Source organism: Pipistrellus hanaki, assembly GCF_964339955.1.
Source record: "Pipistrellus hanaki genome assembly, chromosome: 11".
Classification (NCBI taxonomy): Eukaryota; Metazoa; Chordata; class Mammalia; order Chiroptera; family Vespertilionidae; genus Pipistrellus; species Pipistrellus hanaki.
Window position 1 is genome coordinate 27814035 of NC_140513.1, and position 26133 is coordinate 27840167.

The following is a 26133-nucleotide window of genomic DNA, read 5'->3' on the forward strand; positions in this document are numbered from 1 at the left end:
TTCCTCTGATATAACAAAATGCAGAGACCCAAAATAATCTTTATAAAGCAGTATCGGCACACAGACAAACGGAACTAAGTAGAATTAAAAATATACCTGCACACATACAGTCAATTGATTTTTTTTGACAAAGGTGCCAAAGCTATTCAATGAGAGCAGAAAATTTTTTCAACAAATGGAACACTTTGCTGAAACCGGTTTGGCTCAATGGATAGAGCGTTGGCTTGGGGACTGAAAGGTCCCGGGTTCGATTCCGGTCAAGGGCATGTACCTGGGTTGCGGGCATATCCCCAGTGGGGGGTGTGCAAGAGGCAGCTGGTCGATGAATCTCTCATCGATGTTTCTAACTCCCTATCTCTCTCCCTTCCTCTCTGTACCAAATCAATAAAATATATATATATTTTTAAATGGAACACTTTGTGCTGTTAACAATTAGAAGTAAAAATGAAACACGACCCTTACCTTACACCACAACAAAATTAATTTGAAATTATCATAGACCTAAATGCCAAAGAAATAAAACACAAAGGCACTACCTTAATGACCTAGGACTAGCAAAAATTTATTAGAAGGCACAAAAAGCTTGTGTTTGCCTCAGTGGATAGAGCGTCTGTCTGCAGACAAGGGTCCCAGATTCGATTCTAGACAAGGGCATGTACCTTGGTTGCAGGCACATCCCCAGGAGTGGGTGTGCAGGAGGTGGCTGATCGATATTTCTTTCTCATGGATGTTTCTAACTATCCCTCTCCCTTCCTCTCTGTAAAAAAAATAAAAAGAAGGAAAAAAAAATCACTAAAACGTTTGCTCAAGACACCTTTAAGAAAATGAAACGGTAAATCACAGACTAGGAGAAGACTTGTGGGATCCATATATATTTGACAATGGGCTTGTTTCTAGAATAAATCAACTTGTAAATCCATCATGCCAACAAAAACCACTCAGGCAACAAGGAGGGAGCACATGCTTTCACACCAAAAAGAAGTGGCCAATAAGTACACGAGAATGTGCCCAACACCATTAATTACCGAGGCGTTAAAAATTAAAACCACAACACACCGTTAGACAGACAGACAGACAAAACCCTGGCGGGTGTGTGTTTCCTGGGTGCGCGTGTAGCGGGGACGCGGTGGGAAGGCGGCGGGGGAACAGGTGGTGGTTTGCTGCCCAGTTAACACGCCCACACCTGGGGGCGGGGGCGGGGCCGCTGCGCGCGCCCTGGTGAAAACTCAGAATCGTACCCTTCAAGTCTGTGCACTCTGTGTAACCTGAACTTTACCCCTGTATTCCAGCCCAACAAATCAGATGGAATGAAAGTCAAAAAAGCAATCGCCGCGGTGGGAAAAGCGGGAGCTCGGGAGGACGGACGCCGCGCGGGGAGGCGGGGAGGCGGGGAGGCGGGGAGGCGGGGAGGCGGGGAGGCGGGGAGGCGGGGAGGCGGGGAGGCGGGGAGGCGGGGAGGCGGGGAGGCGGGGAGGCGGGGAGGCGGGGAGGCGGGGAGGCGGGGAGGCGGGGAGGCGGGGAGGCGGGGAGGCGGGGAGGCGGGGAGGCGGGGAGGCGGGGAGGCGGGGAGGCGGGGAGGCGGGGAGGCGGGGAGGCGGGGAGGCGGGGAGGCGGGGAGGCGGGGCGGAGGGCGGAGGCCGGCCCCGGGGTGGCCCGGCCCCGCGCCGCTGGTTGCGGTTTCAGTTTCCCCGCCCGCGTCCCGGGAAAGCGCCTCCTCCCCGCCGTGCGCCCCGACAGCGGGGGGAAGCGGGGGAAAGCGGGGTGCAGCTGCTGGGGAGGGGTCCCTGGCAGGGGCCGAGCCGCGGGCATGACGGCCGAGGAGCGGCGCAACCTGCACGCCTTCCGCGACTATGTCACCAGGATCCTGGACCCGACCCACGTCCTCAGCTACATGGCGCCCTGGCTCAGGGAGGGTGAGTGGCCCCTCGGGGCGTGTTTCCCTCCCGTGGGCTTTGTACCCCCTCTTTCAATCAGGACGGGAGCCGGCTGGGAACGCGGGGTTGGGGCCCAGATCCCCCCAGCACTGTGGACCTGCGCAGTGGTTCCCAACGTGGGGCACACCCCCTCCCCCAGGGGGGCAGTTTGACTTCTAAGGGGGGCGATTCCAGAAGGAGTTATCAACAGTGAAGTGTTCGCCTTTCTTATGGTTCTCAGGGCCTCCTGGACAGTATCTTAATATAGGTTGTGGCATAGGTATGCATCCCCAGGTCTCTATGTTTTGAAACTTTATTTGCTGTTTTTTTTTTTTTTCCATATCACTTCATATTATTATTACTTTTTAAAGAAACAATTTCTTCCTCAGTACGTCCACTGCTCTTTTGTTCTTTTATTTCTCTCTTTCATGGATGCATGTTCTTTGGCGGCTTCTTTAGACCAAGTTAATGGCCTTTTTAGGCTTCCTCCACGTGACTAGGAGCTCACTTTTTGAATAATAAGAATTACATGTCACCGGGTGGAGGGTGGGGGATCATCAGGATTTTAGAGATGCTTAGGTGGGGCGTGGCCAAGAAAGGTTGGAAGCCACTGGACTAGCGATGGTCAGAGTTTGAGGCTGACCTTGAGGACCCACCTGGGGAAACTGAGTCTCGGTGAGGTGAAATGTCTGAATTAGTGGTTCACACCTATTTAGAATCAAAGCTGGAGAAACAAGGCGCTGTGCATTTGTTTCTGTTAGTAGTTATGTCTGCTGTTGTGTGCTGACATCAGCAATTCAGAAATGAGATACAGGCCCTGCCTGTAAATACTTTACAGCCCACGGTGCTGGGGGTGGGACATGGGTGAGGACAGATGTACACAAATGATTACAAAACACTGTCAGAGCTGACTCTGCAGGTCACTTCCAAAATATGGAAATGTGAGAGGAGGCGTGGACTGAACGGCTTCAGGCTTTTTAATTCAGGTGTTTCAGCTTTTGATACATACGATGGTGGATAATGGCCATTAAGTACAGTTGTATTGAAATGCTTTTTTTTTATACTTCCTGATATATTTTATTTACTTATTTTTACAGCGAATAATGTGGTTGTTGTTGTTTTTTTTTTACTGATCTTTTTTTTTCTTTGTTGATTAAGGTATTACATATGTGTCCTTATGCCCCCGTTGCCTGCACACACACACACACACACACACACACACACACCCCTTTTTGAAGTGCTTTGTGCTGCAGGTAAAGCACAAGCTTTGGGAAACAGAAGGGAACTGAGATGAGAGAGTGGATCTGGCAATTTCTTTTCAGACCCCAACTGCCTAAATGCCTTTCCTGATGTGAGTCAGTTTTTGGAAATTGCATTAAAGCAGTTGGATAACTTTTCTGCTAGTTGTCTGCAAAACCAAACCACAGGCTGTGGAGTGAGGAGTGAAAGCAAACCACCAGCAGTGAACCTTGACTTTCTAGTTGTGCTCGGAGTGAAGTCACAAAATAGCATCCTAGTGACCTCAGAGTAGCTTTCACTGTATACATATTTGAAAGACTATAAGCCCATGCAAGACGTTCTTTCAGAATTTCCTGGAATGGGTGAAGCACTAACTGCTGTGGATTTCATTCTTTCATATTGTGTCAATAAACAAATAACTCATGTGTCAGGCCTTATGCTAGCATTGGGGATAGTTTACCCATATTTCTGCATATTACCTAATAGGAAGCATTATGTTAGGACTAAGAAATTAGTAGTGAACAGATAGAAATGGTCCCTGCCTTGATTGAGATTGGAGTGCATATGTGAAGGCAGGTAACTAAATAAACAATAAATAATAAAGTGTGGTAACTGCTTTGATGAAAGATCATAGTCTGCTGTGGGAGTGCATTGGTAGGATAGTTTTTAATAATACGTTAGATTTAATTTATAGTTACAATGCAACCACACTAAAAATAACCAAAGGTAAGTAAAATGTCTTTAAGAACTTTAAGCCTGGCCTGTATGGCTCAGTGGTTGAGCGTTGACCTATGAACCAGGAAGGCACGGTACGATTCCTGGTCAGGGCACATGCCTGGGTTGCAAGCTCAATCCCCAGTGTGGGGCCTGCAGGAGGCAACCGATCAATGATTTTCTCTTATCATTGATGTTTCTATATCTCTGTCCCTCTCCCTTACTCTCTGAAATCAATAAAAATATATATTTTTTTAAAGTAAAACAACAACAACAAAAAACAAACTGAAGAATACTATGTATATTATCTTCATTTTGAATGTTAAAGGTACCATAGAGGCTTTATTTCAAGTCCCTCACCAGAGGCAACTTTCATCATTTAGTTGGTTTAAATCTTTACTGTTCATTTCTTTTTTTAATTATCATTATTGTTGAAAGCATTACAGATATTTCCTTTGTGTGTGTGGGGGTTTTTTTTTTTTTTTTTCCCATTGACTTCCTTCACCCCACACCTGCCCCTCCTAGGCCTTCATCAATTATTGTCTGTGTCTATGGGCTATGCAGAAGTGCATATAAGTTCCTGGTTAATCTCTTTCCACCCTCCTCACCCCTACAGTTCATATACATGGCTCCGTAAACTTTTTGCTTTCTCCCCAAAGAGTTCCTCTCTCTTGTGCTCTTGAGCTCTCTTGCTCTTTGACCCACACTTGCCCACCCTGTGGCCTTCAGCATGCGATGGACTGGAGCTGGGAACACAAGCGAAGCTAGCCAGGTGCTGGGTTGGACTGTGTTTTACTATGAGGTGGAGGCTCTGGGCAGTGGCCTTAACTGTAGCCTGCTGAAGACAAGGCTGGACGGTTTCCATGGTGGGAAGGAGGGATCTGGGACGTTGGAAATCCGGAGGTTCAATTCCACAGAAATAAAGATCACTCCTCCTCAGAAAATTCCTTTCCTTGCAACATCGCGGGAACTCCACTTCCACAGGTTAGAGGCTGCACAGAGGGCACCCCACCAATAAGACGACGATTAATGGTTCTGCAGTTTGATGGGTCACGCTGGCTTCTCTCTGCAGATGAGGTGCAGTATATTCAAGCCGAGAAAAACAACAAGGGTGTGACGGAGGCTGCCACACTTTTTCTCAAGTTCCTGTTGGGGCTGCAGGAGGAGGGCTGGTTTCGTGGCTTTTTGGATGCTCTTCACCATGCAGGTTTGTTTATTCTTTTTACTCACGAATCAAAGGATATTACTGGCCCTAACTGGTTTGGCTCAGTGGATAGAGCGTCAGCCTGCAGACTGAGGGGTCCCGGGTTTGATTCCGGCCAAGAGCACGTACCTTGGTTGTGGGCGCATCCCCAGTGGGGGGTGTGCAGGAGGCAGCTGATCGATGTTTCTCTCTCGTCAATGTTTCTAACTCTCTATCCCTCTCCCTTCCTCTCTGTAAAAAAATAAAAATATATATATTTTAAAAAATATATATTACTGGACTGTTTCAGAATGCTTTAAAAGGGAAATGCTATTAATCTTGAGGTGTCCATATATAATTAGTCTTTTTAAAAATGTTTTTATTGATTTTTAGAGAGAGGGGAAGGGAGAGGGATAGAGCTATAGAAACATCATCGATTGGCTGCCTTCTGCATGCCCGCTGCTAGGGATTGGGCCCTCAATCCAGCCATGTGCCTTGACCGGAAATCAAACCCGTGACCTCTTGGTCCCTGGGTCGATGCTCAGTGCTGAGCCACAGTCTATTTTTTATCTTTTAAGCTGAGGCAATGTAAAGACTATTTTCAGGCAGATAATATAATTGTCTACCTGAAATATCTAAAGGAGTCTACAGAGTATTGTAAGTAATGGTAAATAATTTAGCAACTTCATTGGATAGAAGATCAGTATACAAAAGTTATTTGCATTTTCACCACTAGAAACAAATAGAAATATCATTTATAAATAGTAACAAAAATTAGTATGCATTTAGGAACAATCTCAGCGAAAGGTGGGTGAAGTCTGAATGGAGAACATGTTAAAATGTTATTGAAAGTTATTAAAAAAGTCCTATCTAAATGGAGATACAGACCCATGCATATGAGGAAGATGACTTGATATCATAAAAATGTCATCTCTGCCTATATTGACCTATATATTCAATACAATTCTAGTAAAAATCTTACGTGCTTTTTCAGGAGTTTAACAAGTTGACTCTAAAATGTATTTGAAAAAATTATGACCCAAGAACTATGAATAACTCTCTAAAGAAGAATTAAAATAGTCTGGTGTTTTCCCTTCAAGATAACAAGTTTTATTGTAAATTCGTAGGCATTGAGACAGTGTAACTGTTCCTAGAACCAACTAGCTGACCAATGAAATAGAATAGAGTCTTCAATTAGGCTCATGTGTTTATGGAAACCTGCTATAGATCTCTGGGAAAGGAGGATGATTAGGATTAATTACAATGGACCATTATAAACAGGATAGGTTAAAGAGGATAATATTAAAAACCAAACAAACCTTAAGTTTCCTACCCATGCAAATACAAATCAATTTGTGTTCCTTAATTCATTCCATTCATATATATACACACACAATATGATTTCAAAAGAATTAAAGATTTAATTCTAAAAGGTAAAATTTTAACAATTTTACAAAAGAATATAGGATCATATTTTTATGCCCTTGGATTATGGTAAGATTTTTGAAACAAGATCATTCAAACATTAGCCATAAAAAGAAAGATTGATATGTTTGATGACATTAATATAAAGAGCATTCATTTGTCAAAACACACTATAAAGAAAGTGAAAAAAGCAGAATGAGAGAAGATAATCTGTAAAATACATTACGATCAAAGAATTAATATATAGGTTTTAAAATCAATTAGGGAAAGAAAGAAAACTTCTGCCCTGGCCAGTTGGTTGTAATGTCCTTTGCACCAAAGGGTTGTGGGTTCAGTTCCTGATCAGGGCACAAACCCATGGTTGTACTCCTGGTTGGGATGTGTATGGGAGGCAACCAATCGATGTTTCTGTGTTACATCGATTTTTCTCTCTTTATCCTCCCTTCCTCTCTCTCTAAAGATAATTATTTATTGTAAATTAATTAATTAAGTAATACTTATTGTAAATTAGGAACATAATGAGGTGACATTTTATAACAAGTAGATAGCCAAACTGAAGAAGTCCAACAGTGTTAAGGCTAGAAGAGGACATTTAGTAACAGGTAATCTTAGCTATCACCTTACAACCCTGGCCGGTGTGGCTCAGTTGGTTGTGCGTTGTCCCATGCTCCAAAAGCTTGCCAATTTGATTTCTGGTCAAAGCACATGCCTAGGTTGCAGGCTCAATCCCCAATAGGGGGCAGCCAATGGATGTTTCTCACTCTCTGCCTGTCCCTTCCTCTCTCTAACATCAATAAAAACATATTTAAATGAAAAAAAAAAAAATCCAGAGTGTAACTTCATAAAACTATTTGGAAAAACAATTTGACATAGTTCAACTCCCATGTATCCTATTGAACTGTTTTACTCTTAGGTATGTACCCTAAAAAAAAATCTTACACATATATTCCTGAATTCATACGTGAATGCTCATAGTATAATTGTTTATATTAACAAAAGCAAGCAAGCAAACAAAAAAAGCAACCTCGAAAAGAGGAGAATGGATAAATTTTAAAATATTTACACTACGGTTGATTATATTGCAACAAAAGGTATGAGCAAAGCTACAGACAACAACACAGGTGAAACTTAGAAATGTAATATTAGCCGAAACCGGTTTGGCTCAATGGATAGAGCGTTGGCTTGGGGACTGAAGGGTCCCGGGTTCGATTCCGGTCAAGGGCATGTACCTTGGTTGTGGGCATATCCCCAGTAGGGGGTGTGCAAGAGGCAGCTGATCGATGACTCTCTCTCATTGATGTTTCTAACTTTCTATCTCTCTCCCTTCCTCTCTGTACAAAATCAATAAAATATATATATAAAAAAAAGAAATGTAATATTAAATTGTTTTCAAAATAAGAGAAAATTCCATTAAGTAGAATATAATTATAAAGTTCCAAGCAAGCTAAACATTATAAAGTTCTAAGCAAGTTACTGTTTAGAATTACTGTTTAGAGAATCATTATAATTATTATAAAGTTTCAAGCAAGCTAAACAATAATTATAAAGTTCCAAGCAAGTTACTGTTTAAAGTTACTGTTTAGAGAATCAAAAGATATGTCATGTAGCTACTCAAAAAAATTAAGGGATTGATACATCCAGTTGAGGGTAGGAGTATATTTGAAAGGAGATAGAAAGGTGGGGGGAGGAGGGGAAGAGGCACACACCCACAAACATAGTGGAATTATTCTAGTTCTTAGGTTGTGAATGGATTTACATGTGTTCATTTTGTTGATCTGCTATGTATATCCTAATAAAAAGGTTGTGGCCTTAAGGTCGGACAAGCCTGGTAATTCTTTAGACAACGTTAGAGTGAAGCCTTCTTGGATTATTACGATTGGAAATAATGTTTTTCCCCCCTCAGATGTTCTTATTGTACTTAGTTTTATTTTCTTGGAATAACACAGAAGGTAAGCTCCTGAGGGGCTGGAATTATAATCTATATTTCTGTTTGCCTTTACTAATTTGCACTGACAAGACACTTACCATGATGGCTTGGCTCATTGAAAGATAAATCACGGGTTGTAGGTGGAGTCTATGGACGCACTTCGGAAGGAAGGTTTTAATACTAAGATCGAGTGTAAAACTTCACATTTATCCTCTGTATTTTCTCCCACGATATGATAAATATTGTTAGAAGATCTAAAATGTTTGGTACCTAAAATGAATATCTAGTTTTCTTTTTGAAAGATCATTAGTAACTAAGGAGATACAGATATTTTAGGTTCTCTCACTATACATTTAGACATGATTCCTTGATATTAAATAATCTCAAAGTATTTTTTAGTTGGTCTCATAAAAGCCCCCAAAATTCTCTCTCCCTCCCTTCCCTAACTCCCTCTCTTTCTCTTTTAGGTTATTCTGGACTTTATGAAGCCATTGAAAGTTGGGATTTCCACAAAATAGAAAAGTTGGAGGAGCATAGATTGCTTTTAAGGTGCTTGCAGCCAGAATTTAAAACGAGAATTAATCCAAATGATATCCTTCCTGAAATATCCGAATGTTTAATTAACCAGGAATGTGAAGAAATTAGACAGGTAATTTAGTTAAAATAAAATTCTGAATTTGGGGGAAATGATTTGAACATGGAAAATGTTTTCTGTTTTCTATAATGCCTTAAACCTAAGAAAGATCCTGCAATCCACAAAAAGTCTTCAAATCTGAGGCATAGTTACCTAGAATAGTACTTTTAATTGTGAATTGAGTAATTTTTATGTCACAGATTTTTTTTCAGGTTTGTCCTATTTTCAGTTAAAAAGATTTTTATTGCTTTCTGAATAATGTTTTATGCAAATGTAAATAAAAGCAACCAGTTTAGCAAATAAAAGAAAGCCATATAATCTAATGGTTAAGTATTCAGGCTCTGGACACAAATAAACTTTGTTAGAATCTTAGCTCAACCACTTACTAGTGATATGATTTTAGGCAAATTACGTAGTTTCTCTAAGCCTCTGTTTATTCATTTATAAAGTGGAAATAATAATAGCACCTTATTACTATATTTTTATAAATATTAAATTAGATAACATGTAAAGTGCTTACATATGCCTGGTGCATAATAATAAATGCTCAACAAATTTTAGTTATTATGATTATGATTAATAATAAAAGTCATGTAATTCTCACTACCTTGAAAAACCCATTTGTTAATATTTGGTTATATCCTTTGAAATATCTTTTTATGCCAATATATCCATATTTTGAATGGCTATTATGTGGGTTGTTTTCCTGATGTTGCTGATGATGATTGAATATAAGCTCTCAGAGGAGGTGAGAATACTTGGCTTGACAGAGTGGTACAATATGAACAGGACAAGGGCAAAGAAAGGTTTTAAAAAAAATAAAATTGTGTGGGATGGGGCAAAAATGTTCATGAGTAAGACCTAGTGAACCAAACAATGATTTAAAATGAGATAGCACTTGAGTTGGTATTTCTTCAATAATAACTCATAAAAGGAAAACTTTGAAATAATTGATCAGTCAACTGCAGTTGTCTTGCTCAGGTTTGTTCCAACAAGGGGCCGATGGCAGGTGCGGAGAAACTGATTGAGTGCCTTCTCAGATCCGACAAGGAGAACTGGCCCAAACATTTGAAACTCGCTTTGGAAAAAGAAGAGAGCAATTTTAGTGAGCTGTGGATTCTGGAGAAAGGTAGGATTTGGAAGGGACAGTTCTGAAGTGGGAGGGAAGGTCTGAAGACGGGCTCTGCCTTCCTCCTAGTTCTCCTTAGGGCTTCCTTCATTCCTACCCGTTTTCTCACTCGCTATCAGAGGCATTTTCCCCTCCGATACCCATCACTACATCTCTAATGAGAGGCCAGAATGAAATTGAATTCTGGAAGGCAAGAGGCCACTTACCTATAGAAGTAGTTTGGGTGTATACAACCCCTAATATGGACCAGGGCAAACCGTTCTCATCCAGATATCCCGTCTGGCCCAAAGGATTTGGGGGAGGCAGGCCATCTGGAACTGAACCAGAGCAGGATTGAAAAAAAGAATCTATTGTGATTAAGTAACTGAGTCATCATCTGGTTTCCTGAAGCTAACCTCAAAGCAACCTTTTAAAGGCTGAGTTTGGTAAACCCTCTTAGCCTTTTCTGGCTTCTTTAGATCACAACTTGTTCCCAGAAATCGTGTAAATACACATCTGATTGCTTGGGGAGGCCAGGGAAGGAAGACGTGAGTATCTTCCTTAGTGTGCATGTGAGCCACCCGGGGTCTTGTTCAGACGCAGATACTGATGCGATAGCGGTACAGGAGTCTGCATTTCCAACAAGTGCCTGAATAATAAAGTCCGAAATGACATCGGAGTTCAAACTCCAAATTGAGATAGCAAACTCGAAAAGATTCTTTTAATTGTCTTAAAGATGGCAGTCGTGCTTGTGAGAAATCTTAATGGGAGTTTACAATTTTAGTATTTTGACCTCATTTGAGGTTTTCACAATCGAGACTGGAATCGGTTTGTGTAAAGATTCTAAGGTGCCCTTTGGTCTCATAAAGGTGCAAAAGAGGAAACGAAAGAGCTTGAGGATGAAGAAGTGGAAACTTCGGACATACAGATTTTCTACAAGGAGGAACCGGAATGCCAGAATCTTAGTCAGAATGCATGTCCACCTGCAGGTACCCAGCACTGTTTTTTCTCTTCCACATGTTGCTCTTCAAGTCTTTTGTGTGGGGACACGTTTTCAGTACCGAAGTCACAGCCTTATGAAAAGTTTTTAAAGGGAAAGTAATAAAGAAAAGAGAATTTTTACATGACAAGAAATACTTTTTTTCTATGGTTAGGAAATCAATTGTCAACTTTCCTATCTTCTTTTTGGTCTTCTTTTATCACTAAGAAAATATAGGCATCACTACATTGAAAATGCAAATAATCCTCCCAAAAACTCAATGTCCATGAGCTCCTGCTTTCACAGACAGGATTTAAAACATCAGCCCTGCTTTCTAACGAAATATTTCTACTCTTTGGGAGTCTTGTGCCCTCTTTCCTTCTAAGATCCCAGGGCTGCAGGGTAAGTTGATGAAGTTTGTGTGCTGCCCACGTGTAAGCAGCTGAGGGTTGAGGGGACTGAGATCCAGCTTGTGCTGTTCGTCAAACAGTGCTATGTCCTTTGAGGGGAGAGCTTTTTCTAACTCATACAAAGGCCCGGTATGAGTTACCTGTGGCTGTAGAAGGCCCATCTTATTATTTTCACGAGACCAAGAAAGTTGCATAATATGCCATAGTCAAAAGTTATTGGGGAAAATTATGATATACATGAGTAGTGTTAACAGAAAGATGTGATTTGGGGATAACACCATGAGAAGCAAATTTATAGATTACTTCTGCAACTGAATGATTCAAGTTTTTGGTCATTCCAAAATAAAATCAATGACTATCAGTTGCTTTCAACTTTTCTGACATGTGAAAGGTCCTTAGTGAACTCTCTTACCCTTTTAGAAAGTCTTCTTTTCTTTCAAATGGATATTTTGGACTCAGTAGATGATTTTCAAGGTATTTGTGGCTCTTGACCTATTTCCATTTGCTTATCTATTAGTGATATAAAGCCTCTGATTGTTTTTTAAAACTTCTGGTTCTTGCGCACTGGCATGGCTCAGTGGTTGAGCGTTGACCTGTAAACCAAGAGGTTTGATTCTGGTCAGGGCACATGCCCAGATTGTGGGTTCAGTCCTTAGTGGCGGGTGTGCAGGAGGCAGCCAGTCAATGATTCTTTTTTTTTTTTTTTTTTTAAATAATACATTCTTTTTAAAAATATATATTTTATTGATTTTTTTATAGAGGGGAAGAGAGAGGGATAGAGAGTTAAAAACATCGACGAGAGAGAATCATCGATCAGCTGTCTCTTGCACAGCCCCACTGGGGATGTGCCCGCAACCAAGGTACATGCCCTCGACCGGAATTGAACCTGGGACCTTTCAGTCCGCAGGCTGATGCTCTATCCACTGAGCCAAACAGGTTTCGGCCAATGATTCTTTTTCATCATTGATGTTTCTATCTCCCTATCCCTTCCTCTCTGAAATTAATAAAAATTTATATTAAAAACATAACAACAAAAAACTCCCTTTATAACTCTGTAAACATTCCTGATTGCAGGGATATCGAATGTGCCTTCCTGACCCAAAGGATGGCCAGTCTATTTCACACATCTTTCTTAACTTCCAGGGAACTAAGTTCACCCCATCGTCCCCAGTAAGACCTTTCTTAAAATTCTTTAACATACATTCTAAAACAGTGGGTTTTGGAGGAACTACTTCCCATATTTGCAGTTAAACCGTGTAATACTTCCCAGTTAACAGAGACACAGGACAAACACAAGGTAACTTTTGCTTCACACAGACTCTTACATCCACAGTCACACACCAGTCAGTCTGGGCTTTGACTTCCACTCTCTGGAAATCCCTGAACTGAGGCAAATATTTTGCCTAACTGGTCATCAGCCACTTCTTCTGTCCTGAAAGTCAGGCCTGAGTTCAGATTGGTCCCCCGGGGGGGAAACTCACCAGTCAGACGTCTGGTTCCAGAAAGGTCTTTTTTTGTCCCACTGGGGCGCCAGTGGGGGTCCCAGTCGTCCAGGCCAGTGAGGCCTGGAATCCAGTAAATCACTGGAGGAAGGCCTTTCCCGTCTTGGGGGTGGGATGGGGGGTGCGGGAGGAATGGATGGCCATCGGCCTTTACCAGCGGTGCCCTAAGTAGGCAGCACGACTGGGATTAATGTTGCAGATAATCTGCCAGGAAGCGCAGGAGAATTAATCAGCCGGGCCCTAAGATGATATTCAGAAAAATAACCTTTATTTCCAATGACTCGGGGAGTCAGTCTCCAAATCCGGAGTGATGAATGTGGACGAAGCTTTCCCTTTATACCCTTTAGTTTCTTTGTCCCCCAAATATGGATCAGGCTTCCGGACTTTGCACTGGCCTTGCAGCCCCCTGGGAGCCGGGATGGGGGCAGTGAGGTGACACTCAGAGGCCTGTCTGGCGCCAGCACTGCCAAACTCCTCAGGGGGTTGTATAGGGTTCATGGCTGATGACCTCGGTAAGAGGGGAGTATTCCGGGAAACAGGTTCTGCGAGGCGGGACAGGCCTCACAGATAGAATGGAGCTTATCGGCAAGCAAGAGCGTGCGTCAGCATGCAGGCCCCTGGCACAGACTCAGATAGCTAGCCCCCCACATGCCTTAGTTTCCCCTTCTCTTTTGAGAGAAAATAGCACGTGAGAGCCTTCAGAATTACAAAGCATGACTGCTCTTCAATAAGAGGTTGTTGCCGAAACCGGTTTGGCTCAGTGGATAGAGCGTCGGTCTGCTGACTGAAAGTCCCAGATTCGATTCCGGTCAAGGGCATGTACATTGGTTGTGGGCACATCCCCAGTCGGGGATGTGCAGGAGGCAGCTGGTCGATGTTTCTAGCTCTCTATTCCTCTCTGTAAAAAAAAAAAAATCAATAAAATATATTTTTTTGAGCCGGGACCGGTTTGGCTCAATGGATAGAGCGTCGGCTTGGGGACTGAAGGGTCCCGGGTTCGATTCCGGTCAAGGGCATGTACCTTGGTTGCGGGCATATCCCCAGTAGGGGGTGTGCAAGAGGCAGCTGATCGATGACTCTCATCGATGTTTCTGGCTCTCTATCTCTCTCCTTTCCTCTCTGTACAAAATCAATAAAATATATTTTTTTAAAAAAAGGAAGTATTTAAAAAAAAAAAAATATATATATATATATATTTTTTTTTTTTATTTTTTTTTTGAAAAATAAGAGGTTGCTTTGAGAATTCAAGATTTAGTGTTTGGTGTTTTGCAAAGATTTCTTGCTGTTTTGTTCCAGGTAGCATTTCCTTTAACCGGTGGGCATCTGTGTTGCCCTGAATTAAGCCATTTGTTATTTTATTGTTTCTTCCCCTTTTTGCCATCACTACTTTGTCATTGAGGGGGAATTCTCCACTTCAAATCAATGGAGAAGCTGGAACCTTAAAAACTAGGATTGTAAACTTTCAGGCACAAGGACCTTCTTACCGGAGTCAGCTTCCTGTCTGTCTGACAGTAGATAGCTATTGCCTCGACCCCTCCGGCAGCAACTCCTTAGTAATTTTGTTCCTTTTGTGTTTCAGAAGCGGCTCATACTCAGAGCCCAGTGAAGCCACGAAATTACCAACTAGAGCTCGCTGGTCCTGCTCTAGAAGGAAAAAACACAATCATATGTGCTCCTACTGGTAAGCTGATGGCCAGCACTTAGATGGTTTGTTTCTCTGCTTCCCTTTTTTCCCCTTTTATTGAATTCTGGGATGAAATGGGCACGTTTTAGTTTTTTCCTTGTTCCATTTGTCTTTTGAGAAAACCGTGTTATTAGTATAGTCTCAAGGTAGGTATTTTCAGGAACCCGAGGGGGAAGAAAAATGCCATTTTTTCGCTTACTTCAGGGCCTGACCGAGTAAGGCAAGTCCTAGGAAGTAGGTTAATATTTGTTAATCCTGGTGTAAATTCTACCATTTTTCACCCATTCACATTTCCGGTATACTAGTTCTGTTACAGAAAACCAAGGAAGAACAAAGCAATACCAGAGAGATCGAATTACATTTATTACGCGCGGGTCCAGAGGAAAATGTCTCTCAAATTCTGGGCCCCAACATGCAGGAATTTTCCCTATTTATATGTTTTTACCTTCTTTGTCTCCCAAATATGGAGTGTTTCCGGCCCCTTTTGCAAGTTCTTAAAGAACCCATATGTGCTGGGCCTTGAGAACTCAACCAGAGGCCTAGCCTGGCACCAGCACTGATAACCTTGTCTGGGGAAGGTTTAATGGCCTCGCTGAAGTGGGAGTAGTTTTAGCAAGCAAGAATTTACAGAAGCCAATTAGCAGGGTTAAAATTTCAAACAGCAGTTTTCATATAAGATGGATGTTTCAGTCTATCCAGTGGTTTTAGGAGAGCCAAAAATAATTACCATTCTACAGAAATATTTTAATATATTAGTGACCTTTTCTTTTTCTTTATGTTAAAAGGTTGTGGGAAAACCTTTGTTGCACTTCTCATATGTGAGCATCATCTTCAGAAATTTCCACAAGGACAAAAGGGAAAGGTGGTGTTTTTTGCTAATCAACTCCCAGTGTACGAACAGCAGAAAAACGTCTTCTTAAAACATTTTGAAAGACATGGGTAAGTATAACAGTTGTTCCAACTTGTTTTTCTCTAGTTTTATGTAACTTGGGGTGCTTTCCGCTTTGGTTTGGTTTTGGAAAACCATGATTCAAAAAATTCATAGTAGATTGAGCTTTTATAAAATCTAGATGTAACTCCTTCAGGATTCAAGTCTGTTTTGTTAGCTATACCAGAAATCCTAAGTAAATGACTTAGATACATTTTACGTTTAACTGGCACATTTAACTTTTTAATGATTTTATGATTTATTTAGTGTGTTAAAGAGTCAAGTCAGTGGTTCTCAACCTTCCTAATGCCATGACTGTTGTGGGGTCGAACCCTGGGTTCAAAATAAGACCACCAGAGGCTGATGATTTATTAAAAAAAAAGCAGGCAAGAATTTATTGAACTGGCCAGGGCAGCCACAAGAGTACCACACGCAGGCAGACCCTACATGACTGCGCTGCTTTAGGGGCAGGTAGTTATTTTTAAAGGTTCTGAGAAGGAAAACCCCCATTCTGCAACAAATTGTTGTTTGGAATTTTCTGCTGTTCTTCCTAGATAAAATGTTGCTTTCTAGTTTGCTTTAGCCCGTTTGAAGAATGATGAAGATAAACTTAGCTGTCTGACCTTACAGGCCAGAGACCAGATATGCCCATAATCTCAATACCATGCCAGGTGCACTTTTTTTTTTAATTGGATAGAACAGCATTGTTTTTCAAGGCCAACATCGAGACAACCACTAAGTGTACATAGGGCTTGCTCTTTAATGAAAAAGAAAGTTCTGCCTGTAACCTTGCCCAGAACTTGAACTCATCCTATTTCAATGACCCTTTACTCTGTTTCCTGGAACACTCCCATTTTACAGAGGTCATGTTGTGGTGTCCCCAACCATAAAATTATTTCCGTTGCTACTTCATAACTGTAATTTTGCTACTGTTAATGAATCGTAATGTAAATATCTGATAGGCGACCCCTATGAAAGGGTCATTCGACCCCCAAAGGGGTCGAGACCCACAGGTTGACAACCACTGCTCTAAGAACTAGTTTCTTAGTGGCTTAGTATATACTCCTGGCCATTTTAACTAGCTTGCATTTATTGATCACTTCCTATGTGCTAAGCACTTGTCTCCTTTTTGACTTAGGGAGGACGCAGTCAGTTAACGTTCTGATCCAGTGTTTCAGATCTCTGTGGTCTCTCACTCACACCGAGGTTGGTAACAGGCAGCTTCTGTCATTCCCAGGTACAAAATTGCCGGCATTTCTGGAGCCATGGTTGAGAATATCTCAGTGGAACAGATTGTTGAGAACAATGACATCATCATTTTAACGCCACAGATTCTTGTGAACGGCCTTAAAAACAGGACTATTCCATCACTCTCTGTCTTTACTTTGATGATCTTTGATGAATGCCACAACACCAGCAAGCGCCATCCTTACAACGTGATCATGTTCCATTATCTAGATCAGAAGCTTGGAGGATCTTCAGACCCGCTGCCACAGGTATCTGCAAAGTCATGGATTCCTGGGCGGAGCTGTCACCTTCCTAAATCTTATTGACTTACTCTTTTTTTTTTTTTTTTTTTTAATATATTTTATTGATTTTTCACAGAGAAGAGGAGAGAGGGATAGAGAGCCAGAAACGTCGATGAGAGAGAAACATCGACCAGCTGCCTCCCGCACCCCCCCCACCGGGGATGTACCCGCAACCAATGTACATGCCCCTGACCGGAATCGAACCTGGGACCCTTCAGTCTGTAGACAGATGCTCCACCACTGAGCCAAACCGGTTTCGGCTTGACTTTTTTTTTAAAACATATACTTTCATTGATTTCAGAGAGGAAGGGAGAGGGAGAGAGAGAAACATGAGTGATGAGAGAGAATCATTGATCAACTGGCCTCCTGCACGCCCCACACTGGGGATTGAGCACGCAACCCAGGCATGTGCCCTGCCTGACCGGGAATTGAATCGTGACCTCCTGGTTCATACATAGATGGATGCTCAACCACTGAGCTACATATGCCAGGCTTGACTTACTTTTATATAGAAGGGAGCTGCCTGTCTACGGACACACAGCTAGGGTGACATGGGAGGGTGTCTGACTTCAGCCCTTTTCCTCTCAGTGTGCTGTTCCACTCATCACCGGGGGCACGCGGGGAAAGAAGAAAGAAGCCCTGCCTGGAAGGGTTTCCTCTCTTCGTATCTGTGCCGATTTGTGTTCAACTCATGAGTTGTGACTTCCGCATTTATCCCGTGCTTTGCTTGAGGAGGACCTGTCCGTTTGCACCGTCAGAGAGAGTTTCAGGGGAAACATGCCCCTGCCTCTGTATTGGGAGTCAGGGGAAGGTGTGGGAGCAGGAGAGAGCTCCGGGGGGGGCTGAGGAAATGCCGGGCTCTCCCCGGACAGCTAACGGCTTGGCGGGCTCCTCACAGGTCATTGGGCTGACGGCCTCGGTGGGCGTCGGGGATGCCAAGAACACAACGGAAGCCACGGAGTATATCTGCAAGCTGTGTGCATCTCTGGACGCATCCGTGCTGGCAACGGTCAGAGACAACGTGGAGGAACTGGAGGAGATCGTTTATAAGCCCCAGAAGTGTAAGTGGAACCCAGGAACGAGTCCTGTAGACTCTGTTATCCTCTGCTATTCCTTGTTCAGAGCCATGTGAATGGACACTAAAGTTTTATACTTTCTCTGTTTGGTAGAAACTATTTAACCCCAAACTTGGGAAATAGTCACGTTTCTGGCCTCTCTCCTCGACGGAGCTCTCTGCCCAAGCAGAGAGGAACCTCAGGAATGGCCTGTAGGAAGCAAACGTCTGACTTCATTTCCATAAAACACAGAGAATCATGAAAGGGGGAGGCGATGAGAAAATCTAAGCATGTCAATGGCCAAGACCCGGCTCGGTCCTTCCCGGTGTCCGTGCCTGAGGAGGATACTGTGTGGTCATTTATTATTTCTATGTTTATCTGATAGTTTAGGTTGAAATTATCTGAGTTCATCAGACCTTACCTCTAAAGATGAGAAAATGATTTTTATAAGATGGACTAGCAAATGTTTATTGGATGCCAATGCAGTACTGTTCAGCAAGGGAGAGGGGGGAGAGGAAATACACATGATTTCATCCTTGCTCTCTGAACAGCATATGACTGTACAAGGCAGAGCAGACAGACATGAAATAGGGAGGGAGCAGTTAATGTTTCTGTCTGAACTTTTTCGTATCAAGTACATGTTTATTCATAACCTGGCCCCTCCTGCCCTCAGCTTCCTCTCCTTCCACCCCCCATAAACCCGATCATTGCATTCATGTGGGCCCCTCACCTGTGTCAGATGCCTTTTCTCTCTGACTTTGGTCCATGCTCTGTTTTGTACACGTTTGCATTTGCTTCCTTTTTTCCTCTTCCCCGGCGTGTCCCACACCACTGCCTCCCTCGGAAGAATTTGGGGTTCTTTTCCCTGTGCTCCGTGACACATGTGCACACTGTGTTACCACACTCAGCTGTGGTTATTTAGCTGCGTATCTTTCTGTCCCCTAAGAGCACAGACCTCTCTGGAGCACGGAGTAAGTTCTTTTCAACTGTCTGTCACCACAATGTGGCACATGATGGGCAGTGAATACATTTCTGCGGAAACAGTGCAATAATGAAGGTCAGGAACAGTGCACCCTGTCCTGGGGGTTGTGTGGGAAGGGATCCGAGAACAGAGACAGACTTAAAAAGCGTGGCATTTGCAGAGACACGCTGGACACCAGCCTCCTCAGAGCAGGGCCCTGTGCTGAGTAACAGGAAAGCCAGAGTGAGAATTGGGTTAGACCCCGAGCACAGCAGACACGTCAGCAGGAGGGATCTGTTGCAGGTTTCCGAGTGTTTGTTGGATCACCTCGGTGAGTTGCCTATGAGCTTGGGGGCTCAGAAGAAATAATAACAGGAGAGAAAGGTTTGGGGGTGCCTTCTTTAAACTCTGGCATAAGCTTCCGGAAAAATACTCACTTTCCTTTGGTGGCTCTAGTTTTCAGGCAAGTGAAATCACGGACCAACAACAGATTTAAAAGCATCATCTCTGAGCTGATGAGGGAGACAGAGAGCCTGGCAAAGAGCGTCTTTGGTGAACTCGGTACCGTAAGTCTCGGTGAGATAAATTTCACTTCCCGTCCTCTCATTTGGGAACAGCCACATGTTGTTCACTAGTATTTGCAGTCTCCTTAGTTCAGACAATGTCAAGACCCTATCCAGAGGTTGACTTTTTTTTTTTTTTTTTTTTTTTTTGAGGTTGACTTACTTGATTATAGGTTATTAAAGAACCTCCCAAGACCTCCTTCATTTTCTATTGCCTCTTCCCCCTTTTGTAAGTCCAAAGTAAATGCAGGACACACACACACACCTGATAGTACATGTAAATCAGTCCATGGCTTTTTTGACCTTCCAAGGTAGCTTTCTGTCCTGACTTCCTATTGCAGGAATGAAACCACCATTCCTTTGGTGGTTTCATTCCTGCAATGGCTCAGATTCAAGCCTAGAGGTGACCTTTGACCTTTCTTCTTTTGAGACTCTCTCATGAAGTCACCAAGTTCAGTTCTTGTCTCTTTTATCCACTCATTCATTCGCCACAGAGTTATTGTACTGGGAACTGTGGTAGAGATGGAAACAGCAAGATTGAAGCTATGGTCCCCACCCTCGGGAGCTCACCGTGAAACCGTGAGAATCAGATGCAAGTGGTTTCCATGGGACCGGGCAGCGTCACCCGCTGGGTGCCATGGGTGCACATGGAACTGGGCTGGGCTGCGGGAAGGCTTCCTGGGACAGATCTGGGAGTCAGCCACGTTAAGGAGAGACAGTTAGGTGAGATCGAAAGGCATTAGGCATAGAAGGAAGAGAGAGTGCAGTGCTTTTTAGGAAGTGCAAGCATTTCGTGATAATTTAATATATATATTTTCTCATGATAATGTTAACATGTGAGTAAGGGTGAGAGGCTAAAGGGAGAGGCAGCGGGTAGACGGGGAAGGGGCTGGTAGGCCAAGCTGAGTTTAAATTGTACCCTGAAAGCTATGGGAAGCGACTGAGGATTTTGACGTGATAAGGACGCCAGTGAAGGAAGAGGGCCGGAGGCTGTGGACCTGGCTTGGTGAAGGGAGGAGGCTTGTGCAAAGCACTGCAAACAGGAAGTCTCAGACTTAATGGCTGACTGGATTTGGGAGGGAGGGAGGGAGGAAGAGGGGGAAGGAAGAGGGAGATTTCCCCGCAGGCTTCTCGCTTGGGCACCTGTGCATATGCCTGTGCGTGGTGCTGGTTCTAGAACTAGGAGCGGCTCTGGCAGGTACAGGGTGAGTTGGGAGTTAACTGAATTTCTAATGTCTGCAAGATATCTCATGGTGCTACCTTCTCTCACACTTGTTCTAACTTCTCTTTCCTTTTACGGCTTGATTTAGGGCTTAGTCTAATAGCTTTCTAGCTGGTTTGCCCGCTTCACTCTTTTTTCCATCCATTTCCCTCCCCCATTGCCTGGCTCGTCTTCCTGAAGTACAGGGTCCTGCGTGAATCCCTTTGCTTACAGGCAAAGCCCTCCAGGTCTCTGCCTTCACAGTCTGAGTCCTGCCTGCACAACCCGGCTCTGCTTCTCTCCACTCTTATCTTCCACTCTTTCCCCGACATCATTTTTTGATTTAGCCTTGAACATGCTCATTCATGCGTGTATTCGTTCATTCCGTGTTGGCAAGGTGCCGGCTGATGGGAATACGCGGTGGACCCTGAGACACAGCCCCTGCCTTCATGGCATTTCCAGTGTAACAGTACAGCCAGAATTAGGAAGTAATAAAAATAAAGCAGCTCACGTATGGGGTGAGTGGGTGGGTGGTGGGCTCAGGGTGTTTCAGGCAGAGGGAACAACATGGACGGAGGCCGGGAGAGCAGTGTGGGGACTCACCTCAGCCCTGTAAATGCAGGGAGGGGAGTGTAGAGATGGGGATCAGAAGCAGGCAGGGCGGGGCCACCGAGGACCTGTCGGAAGCAGCCGGATAGCAGTTTCTCACCAACTGCCGAGTGAGGAAAGGATTGCAGGGAATACGGGGAGAAGCAGGGAGACCAGTTAGGAGGCCATGATATCATCCAGGGGCATTATGACATGGTATGACCTGGGGAAGGGGCAGGAGGGTGCGGGGACTTGAATTTCTACCTTTTTATTCCCTCCACCTCTAATACCCAACCTCCTCCTTTTCGCCAGTCCAAATCCTGTCAGCTGTTCATTTCTGGATTGCTTAGCTAGTTTTTGTTGTTGTTGTTGTTGTTTTTTATTAGACTTTATTTTTTAGAGCAGTTGTAGGTTCGTTTCATAATGGAGCAGAACGTACAGAGGTTTCCCATCTGCCTGCCTGGCCGAGCCTTGCTTGTTTCCCTGCCTCCCCAAGTTCAATAAATACTTGCTGATTCATGTCGTTGACTGCTGGCCGCCTCGTTTGTAGCTGGCCTGGGAAAGAAGCATGTCAAGGCCACTTGTCTCGGAAGCCTCCCCTGCTCCTTTTATTTAAAAAGAGGAACGTCTTAGCCCAGAAACAGAGCTCTCCCTGTGAATTTCATCGGACTGGGCTCTTCTCTGGGAGCCCTGGAGAACTGACTGTCCCTAGAGCCTCTCGCAGCCTGAGCTGCTGGGGGGCAGGGCCGGGTCTCCCTCCTCCGTGACTGGGCCCCGGCCCCCAGCACAGAGCCCGGGCTGCAGAGCCCTGCCCCCTCTGCGTACAGAATAAGAAAGAAAATGAGAGGGGAAGGCAGGCTTAGAACCTGAAGCGACTGACCTATGACACCATGAAAACCTTTTTCTTTCCAGAAACCTTATCTCAGATTCAAAACAGGGATTTTGGAACACAGAGGTATGAGCAGTGGATCATGACGTTTCAGAAAAAGTGCTCGGTGCTGGGGCTGCAGGACAAAGACAAGGAGAGCAGGATCTGCAGAGCGCTGTTTTTGTACACGTCACACCTGCGGGTAGGCTGCTGCTTTGGAAAGGCGTATTTTATTTTATTTTTTACTTACTGAGTAGAGAGAGACAGACATTGAGTTGTTGTTCCACTTATGCATTCTTTGGTTGATTCTTGGATGTGCCCTGACCTGGGATCAAACCCACAACCTCGGCATATTGGGACGATTCTCTAACCAACGGAGCTACCCGGCCAGGGCTGGTCAGGCCTGTCTTGGTTGTAGCACCTGCTGGGAGCTGTGCTGTAGCAGCTGAGGGAACATCAACTTTTCATCCTATCCCCACAGCTCACTTAGGAACTTACCGTAAGATTCTTATGAAGCAAACTCCAAAGATTATCTCATTCAGCATCGTCTTTGTCTGCTTTCTGAACTTAACTCTGGAGGCAGCAGGATGGACGAAGGGAGGCTCTGTGCCGGGCCTCCAGCATTCCCATGGCTCACCTTCCTAACCTGATTCATGGTTAGGAAAGGTTGGGTGAGGAAGAACGTTACTGCAGATGGGTGACTGGTGACGGCCATCCTTCAAGTTCAGTATGAGACTCCCGTTGCCCTATCCTGAAACAGGTTTTCTTACCTCGGATGGAGCCACATGCACACAGGAAGATATGGATATTTTAGGACATATCCAGCCACTTTGCATTTATAGAATTTTAATGAACTTAATATTTGGTGTAGGTGGTCAGCCTCATCATTCTAAGCGGGTGCAGTCCCCATTCAGTGATGAGTTTAGATGTATCAATACAAAGAGATTGAGTTGAATGTCTGAATTTTGAGGCAGATTGATATGGAAGTTGACTTGCTTTTTTTTTTTTTTTTTTTTTTTTAAGCCTTTGACATGCATTTTTCTTATAATTTTCTCTTCCAAGGCAGACATCTAGACTCCAAAGTGATCCTAATTAGTTATTGATCCTAGCTAACTGAGATTTTTTGAAAACAGTATTTGATTCCAAGATTTTACTAAGTACCATAAGGGACTGTTCATTTAAAAAAAAAAAAAAAAAAAAAAAAAAACTAAGTTGGAACAGATTTGAGAAAAGTTTATTCTTAAAATTAATTTCATGCCAAGTTATAGCTCGTTGGACTTCAGTACAGCAGATGTGTTGGACATTAGAAATACATTGAAACTCCGTTTTCTTTTTAAACAGATACTTAATGATGCCCTCATTATCAATGAGCACGCACGGACGAAAGATGCTCTGGAGTACTTGAAAGACTTCTTCAACAACGTCCGCACAGCCGGGTTTGATGAGATAGAGCAGGACCTCACTCGGAGATTTGAAGGTGGGTGGTGTTTCTGGAGGAGGAAGCCCCGCAGCCTGGTGACTCCAGGGATAGCATGATGGCACGGCATTGTGGTTAGTGTTTGGTGATGCTCAGGCACAGTGTGTCCTGGGCTCACGCAGACGGCCGGACCACTGAGCTTCAGTGAAACCCGGTCCTAATGGAAAGAACCTGCGGCTCACCCTAGTTCCAGTTTTGAAGAAGGGAAAATAGTAGGATTCGCAAAGGATATATTTCATGGAAATAGTTAATAGTAGCATATTTTGATTTTACTTTCAGTAATTTTGTAAAGGTTTACAAACTACAAAAAAATTGCTTTAATGATATTAAAAATACTGTAATTTATTTATACTTCTATGTAAAGAGGAAAACCTCAATGGCCCATAATCCCATATCCCTCATATTAAGAAAAATGTAGGAAGATATGAAATGAAAAGTAACGCTTCCTTCTTCTCTCCAATTTCCCCCCCAAATTGCTATTAATAATCAGGAGAAGGCTATACTGAAGTATTTACGTGCACATATGTGTAACCAAGTGATGTGCTGCTAAACATTGAACAGGCAGCTCTCTGGGGGGAAACAAAATACATGCATTTATTGGTGTGTTTAATGTATGCATTCAATTGGTGGTTTTCACTTACACAATTCTGGTCAGATTAAGAGATTAACTGGACTATAGCTGAAGGTCCCATTCTAGAAATTTCTAGAATTTATGAGTCGTTTATAAAACGTTGTCCTTTTGCAGAAAGGTTGGAAGAACTAGAGAGCATTTCTATGGATCCCAGCAACGAGAACCCTAAACTGAAGGACCTCTACTTCATCTTGCAAGAGGAGTACCACCTAAACCCAGAGACCAGAACCATTCTCTTCGTGAAAACCAGAGGACTGGTGGATGTAAGCTGCTTCCTCCTGTGGACAACGAACAGAGCAGGACCATTTTATCGAAAAGATTGTCTTCTCTTTACTTCACTGTTGTAGTTACTCTAGTTTATAAAGTTGTCTTTATACCTTTATATGTTTTTTAATTATTGTATAGAATTCAATTCCAAGAAGCAGTTTTCTTAGATTTATCAATCTGAAAACTGTCTGTATACCAGCTTAACGTGTTTTTTTCTTCTTGCATATACTTCAGTATTGAATTAATACAGATGGCATACAAATAGGGCATAACTGATAATTGCTTTTTGTTTTCAGGCTTTAAAGAAATGGATTGAGGAAAATTCTAAACTCAGCTTTCTAAAACCTGAGATATTGACTGGACGTGGCAAAACAAATAAGGACAGAGGTATTTATATATGGTATACTTCATATAAGAATATATGTAATCTATTGAATATTTTTTTATGTTTGTATCAGGGTTCAACTAAAGAAGCAAAACCAGTAGATTATACATATACATATATATACACACACACACACACACACACACACACACATATATATATGTGTGTGTGTGTGTGTGTGTGTGTGTGTGTGTATATATCCTATCTAATAAAAGAATAATATGCAAATTGACATCACTCCAACACACAAGATGGCTGCCCCCATGTGGACACAAGATGGCCACCACAAAATAGCCAGCAGGGGAGGGTAGTTGGGAGGGACCAGGCCTGCAAGGGAGGGCAGTTGGAGGTGATCAAGTCTGCAGGGGAGGGCAGTTAGGGGTGACCAGACCAGCAGAGGAGGCAAGTTGGGGGCAACCGGGCCTGCAGGGAAGGGCAGTTGGATGGGGATCCAGGCCTGCAGGGGAGAGCAATTGGGTGGGACCAGGCCTGCAGGGGACAGCAATTAGGGGCAATCAGGCTGGCAGGGGGATAATTCGGCATCAATCAGGCTGGCAGGGGAGTGGTTAGGGAGTGATCAGGCTGGCGGGCAAAAGCAGTTAGGGGCAATCAGGAAGGCAGGCAGGCAAGCAGTTGGGAGCCAGCAGGCCTGGATTGTGAGAGGGATCCCAGATTGGAGAGGGTGCAGGCTGGGCTGAGGGACACACATCCCCTCACCCTCATGCATGAATTTCATACACACACACACACACACACACACACACATACATTTATTACGAGGTACAGGCATGCACAATTGTACTGGTAAAATAAGTCTGAGGTCTACAGGGTAGGTGGTCAGGAGCTGGCTGGAACCCCATAGCCATGAGCTGTTTGTAGTCCCTTATCTCAGGAAACATCTAAGCCCTTTTTAATACTAATACCTAATCAGTATTATTGATTAGTCTACGCCCACCTAGGGT

At 43.4% G+C, this 26133-nt stretch overlaps 1 protein-coding gene across 2 annotated transcripts in view; it reads left to right on the forward strand.

Moving 5' to 3' along the window:
- Positions 1-1677: 1677 nt before the first annotated feature.
- The window catches only part of RIGI (RNA sensor RIG-I), a 37894-nt gene continuing 13438 nt past the window's right edge, over positions 1678-26133 (forward strand). The window contains exons 1-14 of one of the 2 annotated variants that reach the window (XM_084897986.1): positions 1678-1913; positions 4939-5073; positions 8869-9050; positions 10017-10164; positions 11013-11132; positions 14614-14715; positions 15504-15657; positions 16884-17142; positions 18074-18236; positions 19648-19767; positions 22456-22613; positions 23753-23888; positions 24634-24782; positions 25083-25173. In XM_084897986.1, the coding sequence (XP_084754112.1) occupies positions 1808-1913; positions 4939-5073; positions 8869-9050; positions 10017-10164; positions 11013-11132; positions 14614-14715; positions 15504-15657; positions 16884-17142; positions 18074-18236; positions 19648-19767; positions 22456-22613; positions 23753-23888; positions 24634-24782; positions 25083-25173 (2023 nt within the window). In that variant the 5' untranslated portion in view covers positions 1678-1807. Of the gene's footprint in view, positions 1914-4938; positions 5074-8868; positions 9051-10003; positions 10165-11012; positions 11133-14613; positions 14716-15503; positions 15658-16883; positions 17143-18073; positions 18237-19647; positions 19768-22455; positions 22614-23752; positions 23889-24633; positions 24783-25082; positions 25174-26133 lie in introns of those variants that run through there. The other variant, XM_084897985.1, reaches the window with a different exon arrangement.